Source organism: Siniperca chuatsi, linkage group LG20 (genome assembly GCF_020085105.1).
Source record: "Siniperca chuatsi isolate FFG_IHB_CAS linkage group LG20, ASM2008510v1, whole genome shotgun sequence".
NCBI classification, from domain to species: domain Eukaryota; kingdom Metazoa; phylum Chordata; class Actinopteri; order Centrarchiformes; family Sinipercidae; genus Siniperca; species Siniperca chuatsi.
The window spans coordinates 2,204,178-2,226,229 of NC_058061.1; the positions used below are offsets into that span (position 1 = coordinate 2,204,178).

A 22,052-nucleotide genomic window follows, 5' to 3' on the forward strand; every position below is an offset into this window, starting at 1 on the left:
ACGTGGGAATAAGGTTTCAAAACTCACTGTCTGACTCTGTCACTCAAGGTCAAAACACATTTAGCCTCATCGACAGGGGTCAGAAGATATGACTCAGGGAGGGAAAATACTAAAAAAAGTAGGTAGAAAATATTTGAGGGTATGGGTGATGGAAACAAGGGGAAGAAAATGGGAGACAGCAGATGTGATAACTCAAGCCGCGTTTCCACCCAAAGTACCCAGAACGTTTATCTCCAGGAACTACTTTTCAAGGAACTGAAGCCCATTGTTGTGTGTGTTTCCACCGTAGTCTAAAGACCCACGAAGATTAGGCAAATTACACCCATCACACAGCTGCATAACTATTGTTTTAACATCACCTGCAATTCAGCATAATGACCTTTGCACTCTCACCTGTAGTATTAGTATTACTATGAAGGAAGACAGAACAACTGAGGGTAGCTGAGAAGTTCAGGTAAACGTCCAACAAAAAGTAATCCATGAGAAGTCCAACACAAAAATAACGCACTCCAAGGTTCCCAGACCCTGGGGAATGTTCTTGCGGTTGAAACATAGCTGGAGGAGCAGGAAGGAGAGAGGAAAATAGTAAGATGGCAGGGGAGGGGGTTTTCACAGCAGGAGAACAGGAGAAGAGGACGATTATTAAAAGGTCATTAGGGAAGCAATAACCTTTATTGACCTTTATTAACCTTTTGAGCTCTATCACCTTTTATATGTCTGTAGCACCCCCCACCTTGCAACATGCACCCCCACTCCAAAGCCCAATGGAAATATCTTCTGATGATAACATAAAAATACAAAATCCTACTAAAACTATAGTGCTGCTTTTATATTTGGGCATCCAAACAAGGCTTTTAGCTTTTTAAAATGTCCTAAATACACTGGTAGGTGTGTTTGTTTGTGTGTTAATGGTTTTGAACAACATCCTCCCATAGATATATTATAGTCATTTTGTGCTATGAGGCAGCAAACATCTTACTTATTGCCCTTTTAAAAAATGGAGCATGGAAGGTTGCGAGAAGGGAGGTTTTGGAAGGATGAGGGGAGGAAGGAGGCAATCCAAGGAGCTCCTTTAATCATCATCACAGCCGACTGACAGTCGGGGTCGGTCCGTACAGACTCGGCTAGACAGCCAAACCAAAAAGCCCATCTGCTCCTCGTATCCCTCAACAATGAGCCTGTAATCTGAATAAATGGGCCTCTTGCTCGACTCACACTTATAATGGCCTCGCTCATCACACAAAGTGAGGAGGCAGAGATGAAGATGAAGAGGGAAAAATGAGGACATGAGGGGTTAGAAGAAGATTTAGTGAGTGTCCATGCATTCAAAGTTGGTGTCCGAACTTGTCTTCCAACTTGAATGTGTCTGTGGTTTGTTTAGTTGACTTTCAATGACAGAACATTGTTAACCCCTTTGACCAGAGACTGTTCTTTCTTGTCTGCTCTTTCTCTTCACTCACTAGCCTAACCTGTCCTTACTTTAAGGACAGATTAGGCTATTTAGATATGCATCATTATGAATAAGTGGAGTGTGAACGTTCTAGGATGCGCTTATTAAATACGTATTTTGAAGGCCTAAATGGGTTTAACGAATGAACGAATGAATGAATGGATGAATGTATGAGAGAATATAGAAGGACAGGAATAAGAGTGGAATAGTGTCAACAGGAAAACAAGAGGTACTGGATCGATAATGTTGTGTGATTAAGACCAGCGAAGAGGTTTGTCTTTTGTTATGTGTGGTTTAACAAACCGAATCTGCCCACTGGGACAATTAAGTTTGAATGGAAAACCGATAGGAGCCAGATGGTGATGAGAAGTCTTTGTACTGCCATGACACACTCTACCATAGAAAACATTTCTTATAACTGACAGAACCATTGTGGTCTGGCAAAACTCAATGGGAATTTGCCGGGTGCCACCTCAAGTTACTTTTAGCCTTAAAAAAGCATGGTGACCGCAGTGAAAACATCAATGTTCTCCTAAATCATTGGCCAAAATCCATTTCTGAAGGAATATGCATGGAGAAATAGGCCATGCAGTCGCTGAATCATTAAACATTATCTTGTTGAAAGAGTTGTTCACAGATTTCAGGAGTTTTGAGAGGCACTGAGTCACATCGTCTAAAAAATAACCCCCACAGTTGACTTATTGATTTGGCTTCCAGCTGCTGGCCTGAATTGATTCTAAGCTACTGTTTAAGACTAAAATAACGTTGTAAAGCTGGAGCTCTATTGGTAGCCACTGACTGTTCACAGCTAACATTCATGAGTAGCTTTTGTTGCCTTTATTTCCTGTTATTTCCAGGTGACTAGCAGAGAACCTCTTAATTAATCTCAATTTGAGCTCTAAAATTAAGGAGTTATACAAAATCCACCAAATTCAAGAGTTAAAAATCTGAAATATGGCCAAAATATCACAAGGTATCTGGGAAGTTTTACTATTACTTAACTTAGTGGGTGAAAACATTTTGTAATTATTATCAGGTGGTCTTCAAAACTGGCCAAGCTGGTCTTTAACCTCAACCTGAACTCAGTTCAAGCTATAAAATGAAAGGTGCTATTGATAATATTGATAACATTCAGCCAATAGATGACACACTCCCCCTCCCAGTCCATTCCAGTGGTTGCCAGTTCGTTGCACAACCTGCATATTTCATGGTCGAGCGGAGTGAGACTCAGACAGACTCAGTCATGTCAAGTGATGAATCTTTCATGATAGAGCAATGAATTCATTTTGCAACATATAACTATACATTAGCTTAGATTTAGGTTACTTTGTGCGGTGGTGTTTCATGTAACGTTATCTATGGTAATCTTAGGATTACCATAGATAAGCTAGCTAGCTTTAGGTAACGTTTCGGTTTTAGTAACATTTAGTCATCTATGTGTCCACTCAGTGTCCAGTGTCCCTTTTTTCCCCATCGTTTAATAATTATAGACGCCATATTTTGCAACACTTACCATAAAAGGGCATTTCAACCATCCTTACACTATAAAGGCCTTTTCAGACCAAATGCGAATAATTGGTGCGAATAAATCGCACGTCAACTTAAAAATTCGAGCCCATCTATCTCTGTGAGCTTATCTACACCAAGTCCGAAACTTTCGCATTTCGCAGTGCAGTTTTGTTTTTTTTGCTTTGTTTTTTTTGTTCCGATTTCAGCAAATTTTCGGATTCCAACAAAAACGAGCCAACCAATAAAATCATGACTTTTGCTCACGCAATCAATAGATTGGGACGTTAATGTCATAATTCCATTCACACTCATCGAGATGGATATTGATCGGCTGATCCATTTGGTCTCACAGCATAGTGCTCTGTTTGACAAACAGTAATAAAGATTACAAAGACGGACTAACAGACAACATCTGGGAAAGTATAGCGGTTGAACTGGCTTGTGACGGTGAGTAGCCTACAACTTCATTGTCAAGGTAAAGCATAGAAAACCATTCATTTTCAAGTGCATTAGGTAACGTTATGCTATGGACATTAGTTATACGTGTCAGAAAATACATTGTTATACTGGTATACTTTATATATAACCTGGCCATATAGGACAAACGATAGAGTTACATCAATTATTTCTGTTGTAGGGCCTATAGATATCCATAGATATAGATATCTAAAGATGCTGGCTACCAGTAGCTGGCATCTTTAGATATCTTTAGCTGTTGCTTTGATGTGATGTGCGTGCCGTGGTCTGCTTACTGTTTAGTGGAAGAGGTCCAGAGAAGATGAAGAACCTCCGGGATACATACATTAAGAGGAGTAAGAAGGATAAATCCACAAAGAGTGGACAGACAGGAGGAAAGCCAAAAAAGCAGCAGAAGCATATGAGCTCACTGGCTTTCCTTGAGATATCCACCGAGCCCCGCCGGTTGTATATGACAAACACATTTAGACTCTGTCCAGTCTAGTCATGAATGAATGGAGCTCAGCATATACACTCAATAACATTGGCGCCCCTCATAGGAAATGTGATAGTATAACATTGTAACTTTTCTACACAGTATTGGACACTTGGAATAATGAGCCCGTCTCCAGCGTGTAGAGTTGAGTGTGGGTTTAATATACTGTATGATATTATAAAGATACATTAGAAACTCGTCGCTACTGCTGCTGTTTGAAGACTCCATGACAAGGATGAATCGCACCTTCTGTGGATGCATTGGTTTTTTTTAATTAATATTCATCTACATAAAAATGTTATCAATAAAACCTTTAAATTAACTTGCTAATTTCGCAAAATTCCACAATTAAATTTTTGCCCAAATTGTTGAAAGATCTCAATGACATTATGAGGTAACAAATGAAAAAGAAACACATCATCGATACACACCTGCTACTACTTTTAAACAAACTAATCAAACTAATCTCAGTCTGAGGTATAAAACTAAATCAATGTCCAAAACTCCAAGCTTTAAAATCACGATTTTGTCCAAAATGTCTAAAGATCTCAAATCAATCTCTGTAGTGAGAAAATAAAAAATAAACCTTACTCCACTGCTGAGCTGCCAAGAGCTGACCCTGACCTCACTGGAGGACAGATACGTGTGTGGGTGGATGTCAGAAGAGAAGACGATATATGACCCATAATCACAAGTCAACAAACTTGCACACCTCTCCACACACATGCATGCCTGTACAAACACAAACTCCTGTAAAGATGACATGCAGAGAATGAAATCCTGCTTCAGACAAAACACATTGAGTCTAAATGCATTCAGCTTGACTCCACACTGCGTGTCTCCGCCACACCAAACAGTGAAACCATCCATTTTTTCCACTTAAAAAAAACAATCCTCCACAAACTAATCTCAATTACCTTTGAAAAGAGCACTTCAGTTGCAATTACCAATTAAATTAAAACAAAAACAGGCCCATTAAAAAGCTGCTAGCTGCTGTTAAAAACTGTAATATTATGGCCATAATTAAACATTAATATGTAAAGTGTTTTGATACTTCATGGCACTGTTGCAAAACCTCACATTTTAGTCCCAGCAGCCAGAACTGTATTGTCAGTCAAATGTCACAAAAACTGTGGGATTGAACTTGACTCCGTGCTGCATTTAGTTTCTGATTGGCCCAGGAGGTGCCTGCATCATTTGGGGCAAAGACAAAGCTGCATAATCAGACTCAATTGCCTTTTCATTTTCACTTCATTAGTCAGTCTGACGTATCAGTCCCATCTACATCATTTTCAGCCGACACACAAGCTGCAGTAGCAGTTTTTATAATATCAAAAAATATAAACTTTTTTGTCACTGTGACATTTTATTCACCAACTTAATTGCTGAGATCTCAGGATGCAACCCTGTATCACCACACAGAATGATGATTTTGGACGACTCTGCAAAACCCTGGCTAATGCCCAGAAACAACATTTTTTAAAATGATGTATTTTTACAGTATCTGCACATGGCAACCACTGGGCTGCAGAACGAGATCCTGAGATAATACTTTAAAGGCCCTGAAAACTTATTTTCTCAATCAACTTCCTACTATGAGTGATATGATCCTCCATGAACAAAGTTTTCTGCTAAAGATTTTTCGTTATTATGTCACGTTCGACATTTCTGTTGGTCTTTTTTCCCTCTGTGCTCTTCTCACTGGTTGGAGATGGGCGGGGCTCAAGTAGAAAATTAATGTCTGAGCACCAATCGGGATTTCACTACATTTGAATCAGAATCAGATGACAGTTGGTGGATTGTTTGGTCACAATCAATCAAATCTGATCAAACCACCACACCCACATAGACCTGATGACGCAGTATATTTTTTACTGTTAAACTCTCGATAAAAATACCTAAAGATGTTTTTATTATCTTTTTTTACTTCCATTGCTGCTTACAGTAGTCATGAATACTTATACTAATATTTGAGTCCTGGTTGATTTGGCGACACCTAGTTACTGGTGTAGCAAATACTGTTACAGGTCGCAGAATTCTGGGCGCAGCAAAACAAACTATTGTTGTTTTAATGACGAAGTCAGGCAGTAACTGGCCTTTTTCCATCGTTCTGTGAGCAGCCATGATCTGATTTTCTGCTGCACACGGCATGAGTCTGCGAACAGCAGGGCGCAGTGAAAGGAGATGGTTGCCTGAGAAGTTGGAGGCGTGCAGCCCATCGCCTGCAGCTCCTCATCTAACAGCTCGCTGTGGCTGCTCCTTGTTCCATTACTCCCTGCAATATTTCAAACTGATCCGCTGTCAAAAAAGGTCAAAAATGACCGTTGTCTAGTGGCATTTTTGATTAACGATAGCGGTCGGTGTCAAGCTCACTGACAAACACATATCCTGTGACCACTTCATAATAAAGGTCAACTCATGCTTCGCCTGTTAAATGCTTTTAATGTGAAGCTGCAGCAGTAGGAAACTTTCTGTTTGCATCAGCAGTAACTTGATACAGGTTTTTTTCTGGGAATGTCACCATTGACACCCAGTTTGTAATACTGCAGATGCAAGGACTTTCATATAATTTCATCAGTGGGCCATAGGCTCAGTCACCAGTGTGTTAATTCATTTGGTGATGGATAGTGACTTAAGACATTTACTTAAATGAAAATCTTCAAGATTGCCACTTTAAAGCTACAGAAAAATACTTTTTTCAGGGCCTGGATATATAAAACCAAATTACCTGCACAGCTAGATACGACTAGAGGCGAAGAGAGACAATGCTTTTGTAATTTTGGTGAACCAATCCTTCACGACAATTCCTTCCAGTATTGGAGTATACTCCAAGGAGGATTCAGAGGTCAAAACATCATAAACCTTTGCCAGCACATTACAAATTGTGTCAATACTTTGAAGGGAAGCCAAAATGTAAAATCTAAAAAGCTCCTCAATGCACTGAACGAGCCCAAATAGGGTTAATTTCACCTACGGTTGGTTTAGTTGGGAGTGAAAATGTATCACTTTCTTCCAGACAATTACCCACCGAGTTACTAACCAGAGTAAGAACATGCCACAATTAACTGACAGGTTTGTTGACTTTCGGCATTTAATTATTTCAGGTTATAAATTGTCTCTCCTTGACTTTTCCAAAATCCAATTTTGGCACAAATCAACACAGCTACATTTTCAGAATCACACGTTTTATATTACTCAAAATCCAAAGGTCTTCCCAGCTTTTATTCCCTTTCCAGCCCATGTTATTACATTTTGTCAGATATAGTGTTATCAGTTGCTGTGAACCTCGAGGGTCTGGTCCATTTGTTCACCTCCTGCAGTCACAACCGAACTGTCTGTTCCACATGGTGGTGTTTTCTGTGTGGAGTCCCTGCTGATCTGAGCCGGATCGGAGATTCACTCTCAGCTCTCACACTCATTCGTATCAGAGCTGGAAGGCAGCTTGACATCAGAGCACAGCATCCGTTAAATCTGTCCAAAGACAGGGCCGTTTATTCCCCCCGACTGTGTTCATCGCACTCTTTTAAAAAGAGGACAAAATCCCCTAAAACACAGCTGAAAAGCAGATATTAGCGTTTTGCTTTGTATTTATGACTCCATTTATTCATTTATGTTTCGTCTTTGTGTGGATAACAGGGGGAAACAGGGAAACAGACACTGACATGCTGCCAAGGCACTTTTAACACCAACAATGGAGTCCGATGGAAGAAAATGTTTCGGTGATCAAAAAGACTGATGGATTCTTTATTCTCCTTATTAAAATGCATCCTGTACCTGCAACAATCAGTTAACTGCAGCAATCTGAAAACAGCAACAAGGACCAAGACACTGCAGCATTACAAAGAGAGCAAACAAATAACACAGTGCATTCAATAATGAAAACATCAAGGGTGCAACATCTTTACACAGAGGTTCAGGAATTATGTTTGTTTAACAGTGCAGTGCTTCGCTGTGATATGGAAGCTATACAAATTGAGGAGGCAGCTCACCGACTGAAAAAATTATTTGTTACATCACTAATAGCTGTTTAGCATTTGCTCATGGCATGGAAGATGACGCAGTTTTATGTTACCCAGTAATCTTACTGCACATGGTAACTATGTTATGCTATTTGTTCTTGTGCACCTCACAGACAAGAAGGAAAGCACCGCCCCAGAGAGGAAGGTTCAAATGTTTGCCAGAAAGGAACAACAGGAGCCAACTGGGGCTGCAACCAACCATTGTTTTCATTAAGGACTGATCTGTAGACCTTATTACAGATATATTAGTATCGGTGTATATGTCAGCTGACAGCTAACAAGATGGAGGTAACTTAGCGAGTGTCTTCATTACATGGTTTGTCAACCAGAGAGCACTGACAAGTTTATTCTTAAACTCTAAGTTACAGAACATATCCTGGTCACTATTCTTTTAGAACCAAATTGGGACCAATATGGGATCCTTATGTGTTTATGTCATTAAAAAAGCCAAAATATTGTTATGAGATTTTTGAAACACTCCAATATAGATATTGGTATCTGTCTCAAAATCCCAGTGTTGGTCCGACCCAGTTACAAGTGATAAATGCCCATCACACTTTCCCACAGCCCAAGGTCACCTGACTGGAAGTATTGAATGCTTGTCATTTTTGATTGATAAATGACTTAAACTAAAAATGTTTGTTGTTTATTTTGAATGTGTTTCAGGGTCTGTCCTTTTTAAGTCCAGCTTTTGCCCAGGATTGGAAATCACCGTAGGTCAGATCCAACAATTCCTCGCTCTAAAATGGGTTTCATGGTGGGCCGATTTTAACAGAGGAACACTTACAGTATACTGCCAGTGCTAAAAACACCCTTTTGGGAAAAAATACAAAACCTTCTATGAAACTAAAACATGACAACATTAATCTGCCGGACACTGATGCATGATATATCTAAAGTAACAAAATGCCCTTCACAGTGTATTATTTTGCAATGCTACATATGGTCACAAGTACAACAGACTTGAAAAAACATTGTGTGCTGATGAAATCCAGTGAAAGTAATTGAATGCTTGCTGTTGGGAGTGTAGATCCCTAACGTTGCCCCATTACCAAGCAAGGGTCAAAAAGTCAAAAGGTGGGCAGGATGTGAAAGAGGCTAGAACAAAAGAAATCCCAGATCTGCCACTGAGTTCTTTTGATTGTCCAAGTCTTCCAAATAAATTAGCTGCTGATACAAACAGGTTTACAACTGAGTATTTATGGACATCTTCACAGTCTGAGGATGCGTTGCTGAAGAAGAAAAGTTCTCTTCAGCAGCCTCACTGTTGTCCTTTGGTCTCAATGTTCACTGAGCCACTGGTTCGTTATTAAAGGATTCAGATCCTGGCCCGCAGCTACTGATGCATTTACTCTAAATCACTCTGGATAAGAGTATCTGAGAGGCTAAATGCCTGCATCTGTCTATATCCTTATATTGTAATTGCCACTATCCTGTATCGATTACGCTCAAAAATCCATTGAGCCTAATGTGATTTCATTAAGATACAGTCCAAGTAAGCTATTCCAAACAAATACAGAAGAAGGAAAGTCAATCTCTGAAGTTTTGCTGCAACATCTGGTCATGGAAACCTTTCCAAGGCCACAGAACACTGAAAATCGTTTAGGCAGCCTGCAGCTATTCCTAATGCTTTTTCAATTATCTGTCTACATGTTTTCCATGTGAATTTCCAACATCAGGTATATGCAAAAGAGAGCTGAAATGTCCAAATACAGTTGTAAACAAATATGTAACCTGAGTAGTGTTGCTGCTTCAGGTTTAAATCCATGGTTGATATTGGGCAGATGAGGACTACAAACAGGGTTGTTTGTAGATGCAAAAAACACCAGGGCAGGATGGATTCACATACGTCATGTTTGAGCCCAGAATCAAACACTACAAATTTCCAGGCAAACAAGCTCAGAATGAAAGCAAAGAGAATCACTTAAATAAGTGACTATATCATGAGAAGATGATTTGGGTACTTAAATACAACTGAAATCTCTCTTTGTAATCAAACAGCAAACTGATTTTCAAATTTACTGGTAATATTTATCAGTGATTTTTGAAAGTACCTGTGTACATCTTTGACTGACAGCTCAACTGCAGGGGCACCGGGACAAAGAGACTTCTGCTGTAACTGTAGCTTACAAGCCAGGGAAAGACAGCGCTTTGGTGGCAATAGTGTTGAAGAATAAGGACCACACCATTTAACATCTAAACTGGCCGATGTTGGCATTTGCAGGTGACTTTTTAAGCTGTTCAATGTGCTACAGCTGACTAGCTAATAATGTAGCCTGCAAACTGTTAGCAGTGCACGTTTCCCCGGCGGATGTTTGTTTGGTCGCTCGTTCAATGAGTTAAATTGCAACAGTAGATCTGTGTTTATGCTTCTTCTGGCTGCTTGTTAATGTCACCATCAGCTGAAGGAATGATGATGGTTATTGCTTTATGCAAATAGGTTTAAAATTAAATACTGTGATTGGTTGTATGCAAAGAAGCTTTCTGTCCACACAGACAGAATGACTGGTATATGCACAGACAGGGGGCGCCATCATGAAACCAAAACATTTAAAATATGTAGCAGTTGTCACTGCCAAAGCATGTTTTACCACCTACAGAGCAAACCTGCGTGAGCACAAGTGTGCTTCTTCGTTTCAGTTCTGTCTAAAGGAGCCGGCGAGTCATCAAGAGGCCATGGCACCCTGCATGGATCCTTGGTCTTATACAGAATGTTAAGGTAACCTCACAGCTGAAACCCAAAGAAACAGGTATCCCACTACAACTATAAGCATCATCCCAACACCAGGGAAAATGAGAACCATGTCACAAACAATTGGAAAGGGCTTCCAAAGAATTCCAGACTATAATCCATTGGATTTAGTAAGAGTAAAATTTTACTGATGCTTTAGATGCGCATAAAGAAAGAGAATGAGCATAAGACAAACTTGTGGCTATAAAAACATGCACTTATCACCTTTGATATAAATATCACCACATCAATCATTTCACTACAGCCATATATATGGTTCTGTAATAAATGAATAAGTGGAATAAATACTAATTATAATGTCTCATGCATTGAGAGTCTTCACAACAAGACAAAGTTCAGTAAAACAGCAACTTAGCAATCAGCATCCAAATCACATGGATATCTGCTGAGTGACGGTGAATTTCCAGCAGGCAACTGCACTACAATATTGTAGCTAAATACATTGATGTCTCTAAAGAGGCAACCAATCAACTAGCCAATTCAAATCACCATCAACATCTATTTTCATTCATTACCAAAATGGTTTTATGGTCATTGGCAAAGCCACAATCACGGTGCATCTGAGGAGTTGTCTTAACAAGAAGCGATATTACAGCATAAGAGAGAGGACAGTGGGTTTACAACAACATATAAAACCCAGTAAAAAAAGTTAAATTCACCAAATTTTACAGCAGGTTTAAAATCACTTCCACACCAACAGATACACAGCACACCTACATTTCCGTGGAATGTTTGCCCTCTATAACAAATATCAACTTCCAGCAGCTAGTAGTTGAATTTCAACTAAAGATCTCAACTTTCAATTTTCAAAGCCGAGAAAACCAGTTTCCTCAATCCAGCACAGCAAATGCAACTCTGTCGATCACTTACCATACTCGATGTCGTAGAACACGATAAACTTCTGCCAGCGCAGCTCCTCCACCAGAGTCAGCATGACGTCGTTGAGGCGGACGGGCGGCCGGGCAGCCAGAGTGTAGCGTTGTCCGCCGGGGCTCGGGTTGAACTGGCAGGCAGTCCGCGGTGATCCCTCGCTGTTCCTCTGGATGTACAGGTGGGGGATGTGCATGGCATCCGTCAGGGACTGCAGTGCGCTGGCTGAAGCGCAGCCCGTCGAGGTAACCAACGCCAATATGCCCTGGTTCATTAGCTCGCAGGCTGCAGGGAGAGGGAAAGAAGGTAGAAGGTGAAAATAAAGGGCAAGGTTTGAAGAAAGGAGGGAGTGGAGAAAAAGAGAGGAGTTATTTAATTTTTTAGGCAAAATCATCCGTAATATAGACAAAATGACACAAATTTCCTACAAAGACAACTGAAACAGCAAATAATGTCACTGAAGACAAAATTATGACAGAAGCACAATTTCATAAAATGCTGTTAAAGATGCATACACTCTGACCCAGGGATAAATGCCAAAGGCTGCAAAGAGTCCTATAGAAGCCCAGTGCCAATGTTAAATGATGTCTTGACCTCTCATTGCAGTGGATATTAGGCTGTAATATCATAAATGTCATAAATCTGACAGGTAACACCATTGTTTTTTCCCTGCCCTGACCTACTTCTAAACCTGCACTCTGTCTCTGAGTCCACAAGAGAGCAGACACTTGGATGATTAAACAGGCCACATACCCACTCTGTTAAGGCTAAGCTAAAGGTTCAAACTTGTCTGGTCTGATTAGGCTGACTGGCAGATTCATCTGAATGCCACGACATGCTGAGTTGTCCAGCTATCATCACTGTTTGTGTAGAAAAACTACAAACTACACAAAACCTCTGGAATCAAAGGTGTCCACACATGTAGAGATTGCATACAGGAAGCAGAATCATGTCGCTGCATTTGAACAAACTGAATAAGCCCCTTGAGATCCATCATCTCTTTTCCAAGAGGAAACTTGTCTTAAACCATGAAGAAGTCCTGTGTATAAGAAGTGCAGGTTCATCAGGAAGGCACCTTCTCAAAAGTTTTTTGTTGAGTTGCTCCCATGACATGAAGGCTCCAGAAAGTCTTTCAGAACCTTCCCAGAACAACCACCCTCTTTACCTGTACCCAGCCCCTAAACACTTCCCTCAGTAGCAAAATAAGCAACCTCTCCCATCAAACAAGTGGAGACATAACCAGCATCATCGAGAAGTAGGCCCCACACAGCCACTGGCATGCTAATTAACATCGCTCAGTAAAACATGTTACTTATGCTAACATTTTGCCAGTGCAAATTACCAAGGCCAATGCTACTTCAAAGTTATCTAAACACAAATATTACACAGCACATGCAGAGATCATACTAGCAAATATTATTTTCAAAATCTAACAGCAGTCAGTGACCTCTACCATCATAATCAGTTTTATCACCCTTTACCCCAGTAAACCTTTATTCTTAGCGACAACCATTCACTGGCACCAACTGCGGCACCAGGCAACTGCAGCACCTGCCATGTTTTTACTGTCTGTTTAAAGTAAAACGGTGTAGTCCCTCATTCGTCCAGGAATGTTCCATCATAGAAAAGGTTTCAGTCGTAGTCATCTGGACACTGTTTTCAGAATCAAGACGTTTCGGCTCCCATCGGGAAGTCATTCTCAATTGTGAAAAAAGGAGCAGGGCTTAAGTAACACAAATTATCTTAAATTTCTGAGTTCTCAGACCACCACGACTGAAACCTTTTCTACGATGTCTGTTTTTCTACATTTTATCCACTTGCACTGCCACAGCACATTTAGCTGCTTCCTTTTAAGGCCTGTTTTTGGGGTCTGGACTCCACCTTCAGGCACAGAATCTAATCATGTGTCTACTGACTGCACCGTGCTATGTCTCCAGGTATACTGGGATCGAGAAAGGCTTGTTTTGCGCCCTGGCAGAATGAGAAGGTTTTTAGCTGCCCATGTGTGCTCCTCATTTAAACCCAGTCCAGCCCCCTCCGTGCCCCACAAACACCTATGTTGCATCCACTGCCCCACAGAAATCCCTAAGTGCTGCCTCTAAATCTGAGTTCCACTTCCTGCTGAGACAGTTACACTCTGTGCCTTTACATCCTCAGACAGCGACAGTATCATCTCCAACCTTGCCTTTGCACATTTAAACTCCTCTGTTAAACTAGATATGGAGCTCCAGAATCCCTTTTCCATACACACACTGCTGAGGCAGCGCGAGGCTCCCAGCTAATCATTCACTCTAGGCTCTCTCCCTTTAGGTACATCAAAACCTTTTAGGAGCCACAAAAGTCAGAGCAGGAGGCCAAACTGCAGACACCACAGTTAAAGTTTCCCTGGAAGCCCTGACTATTCGACGCTTCAACTAAACTAATTTTAATGTTAGCAGGATGGCATGCCATGACATGCATCATCTTGTTTTCAAATGGTTTTTGACAAAATATTACCGTTTGGGATCGACCGTATCAGAAAAACAACAGCAATGGTCGTGTGTTCAAACATTCAAAATGACCTGTTTGTTTCCTGACAAGCGACCACTTACTGCCTCTCTTAACCCTGCATCCTGCATCCCATGTGAGCTTAGGTTTGGGCAAAATAAATAAATTCATGTTTTGGTCCAGTATAAGAAAAGTAGAATACCCAGTTGTTGTAGATATATGTTTTCACAGAAAACATATCTATAACAAATTCCCCACAGAAACGTACAGATATACACAATACTTCATATATACACTTAGTTACATACATTGATACCCCTATGACAGGCTGTGTCATCTCAGCAGAGCATGCACCGAGTAGTGCATCATTTTTTGGGAAAAATATTTAAAAATAACACTATCTTGTATCACTGATGAGTTTTTCAGTGTTTAACCAAATGTTTGGAGTTGTCTAGACAGAACCATAAAAACGTTAATCATGCTCGACACAAGCGGATATTGTAGGAATACAAATGAAATATGTTATCAGTGAACAATTTGCAGAGACATTCAGTATGAACACTTTTGGTGACGATTAGTTGATTTAAAATGCAGCATTACTTTTCACTCACTCACACGACATTTATAATATGTAAATGTAACGTTTAGGAGACAGGGCTGCGTCTCCAAGCAGAAAAGGCGGAAATAGTGTGACAACGTTATACCATCGCAAAACGTTGTGACACTGGTCTCCCATGTCAGTCAACACTGATTTCATTTAACCATGAATCAGTCTTTGTCACAGTCATATGTGTCATTTTGTAAGACACTGACTAAACATCCACAGGGCCATTTCGATTTGAGGACTTTTCATTTCACAAACTGTACATCATCATATATACTAAAGTACAGTCTGCAGAGAGTAATGCAACTAACTAACTGTTGTTTCTACTCCTGGTTCAACTAAGTCAACACAGGAATGCAAGGTACATCATCAATTGTTGTTATTTTAAATGTTACAGTGAAAGTTTCCCTACGAGAGCCTGTGTTGGCCCCTCCTGTATTGGCTGCTGCCAGGCAGACATCTGCATGTCAGCAGCCTTTCATCTCAGGTTAGAGCCCAACTTTCTCTGCAGGAGGAGATCTGTCCAGACTAAAAGGTCAAGAGATGCTCCAGAGGGCAGCAGGCATGTTATGACTGAGCTCCCACCAGGGGAAATCCTAAAAAAAACACATTTATGCAGAGGCAGAGGAGCATGAAGCAAAGCCAGGTAGCCTTTCAGGAAAAAATAGAAAAAAAGGAAATGCTGTGACAGAACAGCTGGCGGGTCGCAGGGACCCTGCAGCTTAATGTTTGATGAGTCAAACTTGGCTGAACTCGGGCTGAATCTCTCCGAGCTGAGAACAAACGAAGGACAGAGCCATGGAGGAGATCATCAACATTCAGCTGTTTTCTAAGTGTACAAAATTCATCTTTATTAAGGGAACAGCAATTCCGTTTGCAAGTCGTGCTTTGTCAGCATCCAGCAGTTTCGAGAAGCGATGACGAGGCAATAATTCTACTAACAAAATTTAAATTGTCTAAAAGATAATGAGACAAATGTGGCTTCTGTGTAAGTGGAGCTAATGAACTTGCACTGGAGCATTTAGAGTGTAATCTTGTATTAAATTAGTAAATGTTTTTGCTAAAAGCCCACCAGATAAGACTGCAATCTGAGTCATCGGGTCAATTTAATAAAAATAAATCAGTCTGTCACTGCTGCATGATGGAGGTCAGGATGTGGATTTTCCTCAACAGCTGCAGAAGGACTCTAAGTCTTTAAAATCAGCCTGAAGGAGCTGCTGATCCACCTGCAAGAAGTTTATTATTTCAGGTTTCTGCAGTGAGTTTTAGTGTCACTGCTGGATAACAATATAGTTTGATGTGGTTCACAACAGATCTGAAAATACATGGGACATGCTCAAAACAGTTTCAGTGCTTTTGGAAGATAAAAGCACATTTCTTCATTGACCTGTGGGTCAAACCCCAAAATAAAGCAGCCCCATTTAAAAAAGGGCCACCCAGAAAAACAAAAACAAACACAAAATCATCCTAACTTAAGAAAAAACACTGGAATAATCTAAGCAGTATTTTAAAACAACACTTGACGAATGAAAGGACCTGTTACAGTACGACTATATTAATTATTTTCTATTTCATTTTTGAAGTTTAACATTAAAACTGGCTGGATTTTTCCCAGAGGAAATTACATGTGCAATATACACTTATTGACCTGAAAACTAATAGCATTTCATTAACAAATTAACTAAGCAAATGTAGATTGTTCAATTTAATTTCAATTACATTTTATTTATATAGCGCCAATTCATAACAGAAGTTATCTCATTGCACTTTTCCTATAGAGCAGGTCTAGACCCAACTCTTTATAATATTATTTACAGACCCAACAAATCCCACCATGAGCAAGCACTTGGCGACAGTGGCAAGGAAAAACTTCCTTTAAGAGGCAGAAACCTTGGACAGAACCAGACTCAATGGTGGGCTGCCATGTTAGGTTTTGAGAGAGAGAGAGAGAGGTTCGCGCTCCCAGAATCCAGGGTTACTTGTGGTTCCTAGAGTCTCCAAAAGTAGACTGGGAGCCAGAGCCTTATAATTATAATTATTATATTTAGGGCTGGCTCACATGAGTCCTGAACCATCCCTTAGTTATGCTGCTATAGGCCTAGACTGCCGGAAGACTTCCCATGATGCACCTCTCTCCTCCTCTCACTCTCCATTTGTATGCATTTTTATCCCATTACTGCATGTTACTAACTCGACATCTTCTCTCGCTGGCGCTTTCAGCAGGTATTTCTGCCTCCGGAGCTGCAGAGTCTGGATCTGTGGTTGCGGGCCGCCTGCTGCCCCCGTGTTCCTGCTCGACAGCTGCTACTACAATTAACATTATTAGTAATAAAAATAAAAACATATACATAAACAGAAGACGTGCTATTAAAATATATACAGATAGATAAGATAATAATAATAATAATAACAATATTGATAAAATCTCTATCTCTCTCTGGGAATTGTTGGTCTCTGTAAATAATATTGTAAAGAGTACGATCTAGACCTGCTCTATAGAAAAATTGCAATGAGATAACTTCTGTTATGAATTGCCGCTAATTGAATTGACTGAGCGTGCTGTAGCAGGCCAGAAAACCAAAACAGTGGTCGAAAACAGACCAAATTCTCCGTAGAGCTGAGGGGAACTGCAAAGTTAACGTGTAATTTTTTGGCACTATAAGTGACCCCTTTCACGTTACATGTAGCCATTTGACCCATTGTCAGTATAAAAAGCACTGGTTAGTGCAGCTTCAAGGATAAGAAACATATTTCCCCAGTATGATTTCTGTAAATCTCTGGGTCTGATCTTTAACTAAACAAAGATCCATAACAGGTCACATGTCTTTTGTTGATGTCTCGCCACATGACAAGAACAATCACATGTTTAATGAGCCTCGGAGCATCAGAGACTGAAATTCACAGCCGGTCCAACACTGAAATCACAGAGGACCAATTAGCATAATATACTAGAATGGGACTAATAGGTTTGGAGGCTTCAGAAACACAACGCCGGTAGCTGTTGGGATAACTCACTCAGCAGTCAGCTAAAATAATTTGGGTTGCGACGTGACTCACTCGCTCTATGAGTCCACAGTGAGTCATGGTTTCATCTGTGCTAAATGAACCCTGCGCAATATTTAGCCGAAGCGACTCCCTGTGCATCCTAATGACACTTACAGAGTGACTCCTACGAGACGGCGGGAGACAAAAACCATTAGTCGGAACAAGACAAAGATCTCCCTCCCTCTGCCCCTCTCCTTATCAGTGTGATCTTTATCAATATCTTACTTCCAAATTAGCTCACAGAAAAAAAAAAGCCAACTCACCTTACCCTTGAGCAGGGGAGTTATGGTTATATTTATACAAAATTCCTCTGCATGTTATCAAGGCCTCTCAGGCGATGCAGCAGTGACTGAATGTATTATAGATGCAGGGACATGTTTTGAAATGATGTCCAAATATCACATTCAGGAATACTCAATCTGTACTTGGAGAATGATTGTCCAGGATGTAAACATTCTTACAGCTGCATGCAGTTTCTCAGAGTAAACCGATGGTGGTTTTCATAAATGAGAATATCTGTCTGTGTGCTCTGCAATGAAATAGGTGGTTATGCAAACCTGGTAATGTATTATGAAGCTGAAAAGCTTCATATTATATAAATGAGCATGAAAACCTCCACATGAGAACTAATGAAATTGTAGAAGATGGCTGCAGTTTCTGGTGCTCCTGTAGTTAGTTTTCTTGGCTAGCTAATACATCACACCCAAATAGCTGATGCCACTTTGCTAAGCTAATTATTTTTCAGAATAAACAACAATCTCCGGATTACATTTTCTGTAAGCATGATTAGGGAATTGTATTTGGGTGAAATAAATCTTTAAAAATGATCAACTACAAAGTATGTTTGCAAAATCAATGTAAACTTCAATGTTTGTTCCCAAACTTCACAGAATCAATTCAATGAAATGCAAACTACAGCTTCTGATACAATAAAGTTTTCCATCAGACAGGGTGAGCAAAACATCTTATAAAAGCCTTTGTGGCATGCTTGCGCCTCTTCAGTTGATGTGTTTGGGGTGAAAACCAGTACAAATGATGACATTTTCCTGCCAGAAAAACAAGCATCACTTAAAGGTACATTCCATTATAAAAACCACAAAGGCTGGCAAAAAAGCGAGTCGAGTGGCATTTCAAGGCAAGATGACAGTCTTTTAGGCCTGCCAATGACAAAACAATTTAAACTCAAGGTCCAACTACTAAAGTTTTTTGGAGCTTCCAACTGCATCTCACAGGCTTTATGAGTGCTGGGATGCTCACTGAGTCCAGCAGCCACTTTGGCAGGTTATCAGCCTGCACAGAAGTCCATGTCTGAAAATCTGGGATTTACTGACCAGTAGTTGCACTTGAAGACAATGTTACCTTCCCTGCCTAGCTTGACCAGCTGTTAATCAACTCCAGCAGCCAGTTTGGCAGAGAAGCAGCCATCATTTGGAGGTCCAAGTGTCTTTTTAAAAATCTACCCAGCCTCAGATATTCTTTTTCTAACCGCCGTGGCCTGTACATAAAGATTTAACAAGTCCCACAAGATGTCTAATCTGAAACTGAATCCACATGTTCAAAATGCCCCTCGTTTCTCCTATAGTGTACGCTCGTATCAGATCATCTGCTCATCCTGAATATCCAGCTGCTGCTTTTAATCTCATCTCCACCTTTTCACTGCTTCTGGCTCTGTGAATTAAGACGGCGGACTGGACTGTTTTGAAGTTACTGCAACACAATACGAGGGGAAATGAGATTCATTCGTGTGTCGCGCAGAGGGCAGGGAAGCACAGATAATCGATAGGCGGTGGAAATAGATAGCCAGACTGGCATAACAAAACAAAAGAATTAGTGCTACTAGACAAGGCCTTATTGAACAGATCACTGGCACAAGACAAAGCAGGGAGACGAGGGGATTCTGTTTCCAATTCACTCTTTGGCCTCCTCTGCTGTCTATCTTTAAATCCCTCACTTCTACAAACACATTATTTCTTTCTTTACAGTATTAATCCACAATATTTCATTGAAATGAGGATTTATTTTGTTGCTGTTGATCAATCAAAAGATAAGAGATGCAAACAATAGTAAGAGTCACAAAAATGCCCATTTGCTCTTTTTAATATGTTAATCATAAGAAATATGTTAATTCAACTGATGGTGTAAGACAAGGTTTTTGCCTATCAAGAGGGACATTTCCAGGAAATTACATTCCAAGTTTGTTTGATAGTTTTAGCTTATTACAACTTGTGTCACAACAACTTAGTAGTTTTGTTTCTAACGTAAAAGTCATTGCTGAGATCAGGGAACATGGCAACATCACTGAAGTCAGATGGGGCAAGAACCACGAGGCGTCAGACAGGTTGTAAACAAGCCAAAGGTTTATCCAGATTATCTGGAGGTAAAACTGAACGTGAGCACACCTGAAATGTTGATAGTAATTCCTCATGGCACCAGAAAACTGCACAGCTAAAGTAAGTATGGTAAAATTGACCCAGGTCAGTCGATTTAGCAAATGCCCAAAAGGACATGTTTATGTTCAAGTGACAAAGCCCTCTAGCGACCGTAGCATTTATGACGGGAGTCAGGAGACGTTATTAAAGAGCGACAATGTCCGCGTAGGGAGGCAGTCGGGGGATGACCACGACTGTTTCCGAACCGTAACCGTGTGTTTATTATTGTAACCATGACAATAAAGGTCCCCTAACCGTAACGAAGTAGTCATTTTATTTTGGAAGGCACGGACCAACGATGGCCAACGGGCGTGAGCACTGTGTTATTATAGGGAAATGGAGTGTTGACCCACACTATGATGCAACTGAATTATCCTCAGAAGAAGTGGGTAGTGAGCATGAACAGTAACTGCCACCATGGTTGAACCATCACTTCCCTCCATATTACACCAAGCTCATTCCACTCTTCCTCTGATTCTCTTTATTCTTTTTCTTCCATCTTTCTCTTCACCATCTTGATGTCACAGTCTGTCTCCTCCCTTCTTTGCTTCCTCTGGGCTTTCTGCTTTGGTTACTACTGTGTTTCTTTTCATCCTCCTCTGAAGTTAATCTTTCTGTCAGCGCCTCTGTCGCTCATCAACCATCCCTCCTTCTTTCGCTCCCTTCAACCCCTCTGTCTCCCCTCCTCTTTTCATTCATCTTCTGAACTTGATGTCTCTCGTAGTTTCTGTTTCCTTTCTTTTTAATCTGGATACTTTCGGGTTAATTGTCTTTAGTAGCATAAGTGCCTGGAGTTTTAGCATCAGTGGCTCCAAGGGGAATTGAACTCCTGGCTCTGGCAGCAGTACTGCCTTGCTCTGCAGACTGTGTGTTTAGGAAATAGGCAGATATAAAAGCAAATTTCACACCCTTAAACAGCCATTGGTAAAACACTTTCACTCACACACACACATCCTTGTACTTCTATCTTTGTGAGGACCGCCATTAACATAATGCATTCCCTAGCACCTAACCCTAACCTTAACAACTAAATGCTTAACCCTAACCCTAACCTAATTCTAACCTAACCCTTACAACCCTTTACCTTCAAACAACCCTTTAAAGTTGTGAGGACCAGCCAAAATGTCCTCACTTGCCAAAAATGTCCTCACTCTGTAGGTAAAAAACGTGTTTCAGTCCTCACTATGTAACAAGTACGTACACACACACACACACACACCTCTCTGTGTTCAACGTGGCTCCCTCCGCCCTCAGAGCTCATTTTTCACCTTAGGCCGATGGGGTCTTAAATTCTCTCATGCTTAATTAAACTATCTATCTCATTGGATCTGTAGCCCCATTACCCATAACACCCTACACCACCACCACAACACCCCCCCCCCACTGTTCTCAGTGCTGAGCTGCTGCTCAACGATGTCTGTTAATAAGGGGGTGAAATGAATGACCTGTAGGGCTAATAATGCAGCACACCCAGACTTTATTGTGGTTGACAACCTCCAGGCTTCAGCCTGCAACCAAACAATGCCCTGTGAACACTGGAAGAGTGTCTCTTACATCCTTATATGTGCATACGCTTTCCTTTTATAATGGGGAAAGACACGCTGAAGATCAAGGACCCGTTCTTTCCAGATATGACAAGTTTACAGTTTAAAAAAAGGTTCGCAGTTTAAAAACACAGGGGATATAATGGCTCTCTGAAATACATTCACTGGCAAAATCACCAGGAAGTGCTGCATTCGTCTACCACACAGTCATAGGAGGACGGTGGCTGTACAAGACTCGGGACATTGACACTGGAGACTGGGGTTTAAGCTATGGCTACAGACACGTTGTTGAGGGTTTGGACAAAGATCATGGTTTTAGTTCAATATCAGAAAATGGTTGATGAACTTCACCATAACCAACAGAAATTACTTTAAAAATGAGATGAATCGG

General features: G+C 40.6%; 1 protein-coding gene across 5 annotated transcripts in view; it reads right to left on the minus strand.

Annotated features, from left to right (window-relative positions):
* Positions 1 to 22,052, minus strand: part of grid1b (glutamate receptor, ionotropic, delta 1b) — a 527,867-nt gene that overhangs the window by 230,524 nt on the left and 275,291 nt on the right. For all 5 annotated transcript variants that reach the window (XM_044179810.1, XM_044179811.1, XM_044179812.1 and 2 more), the window contains one exon: positions 11,553 to 11,837. In XM_044179810.1, the coding sequence (XP_044035745.1) occupies positions 11,553 to 11,837 (285 nt within the window). The remainder of the gene's footprint in view (positions 1 to 11,552; positions 11,838 to 22,052) is intronic.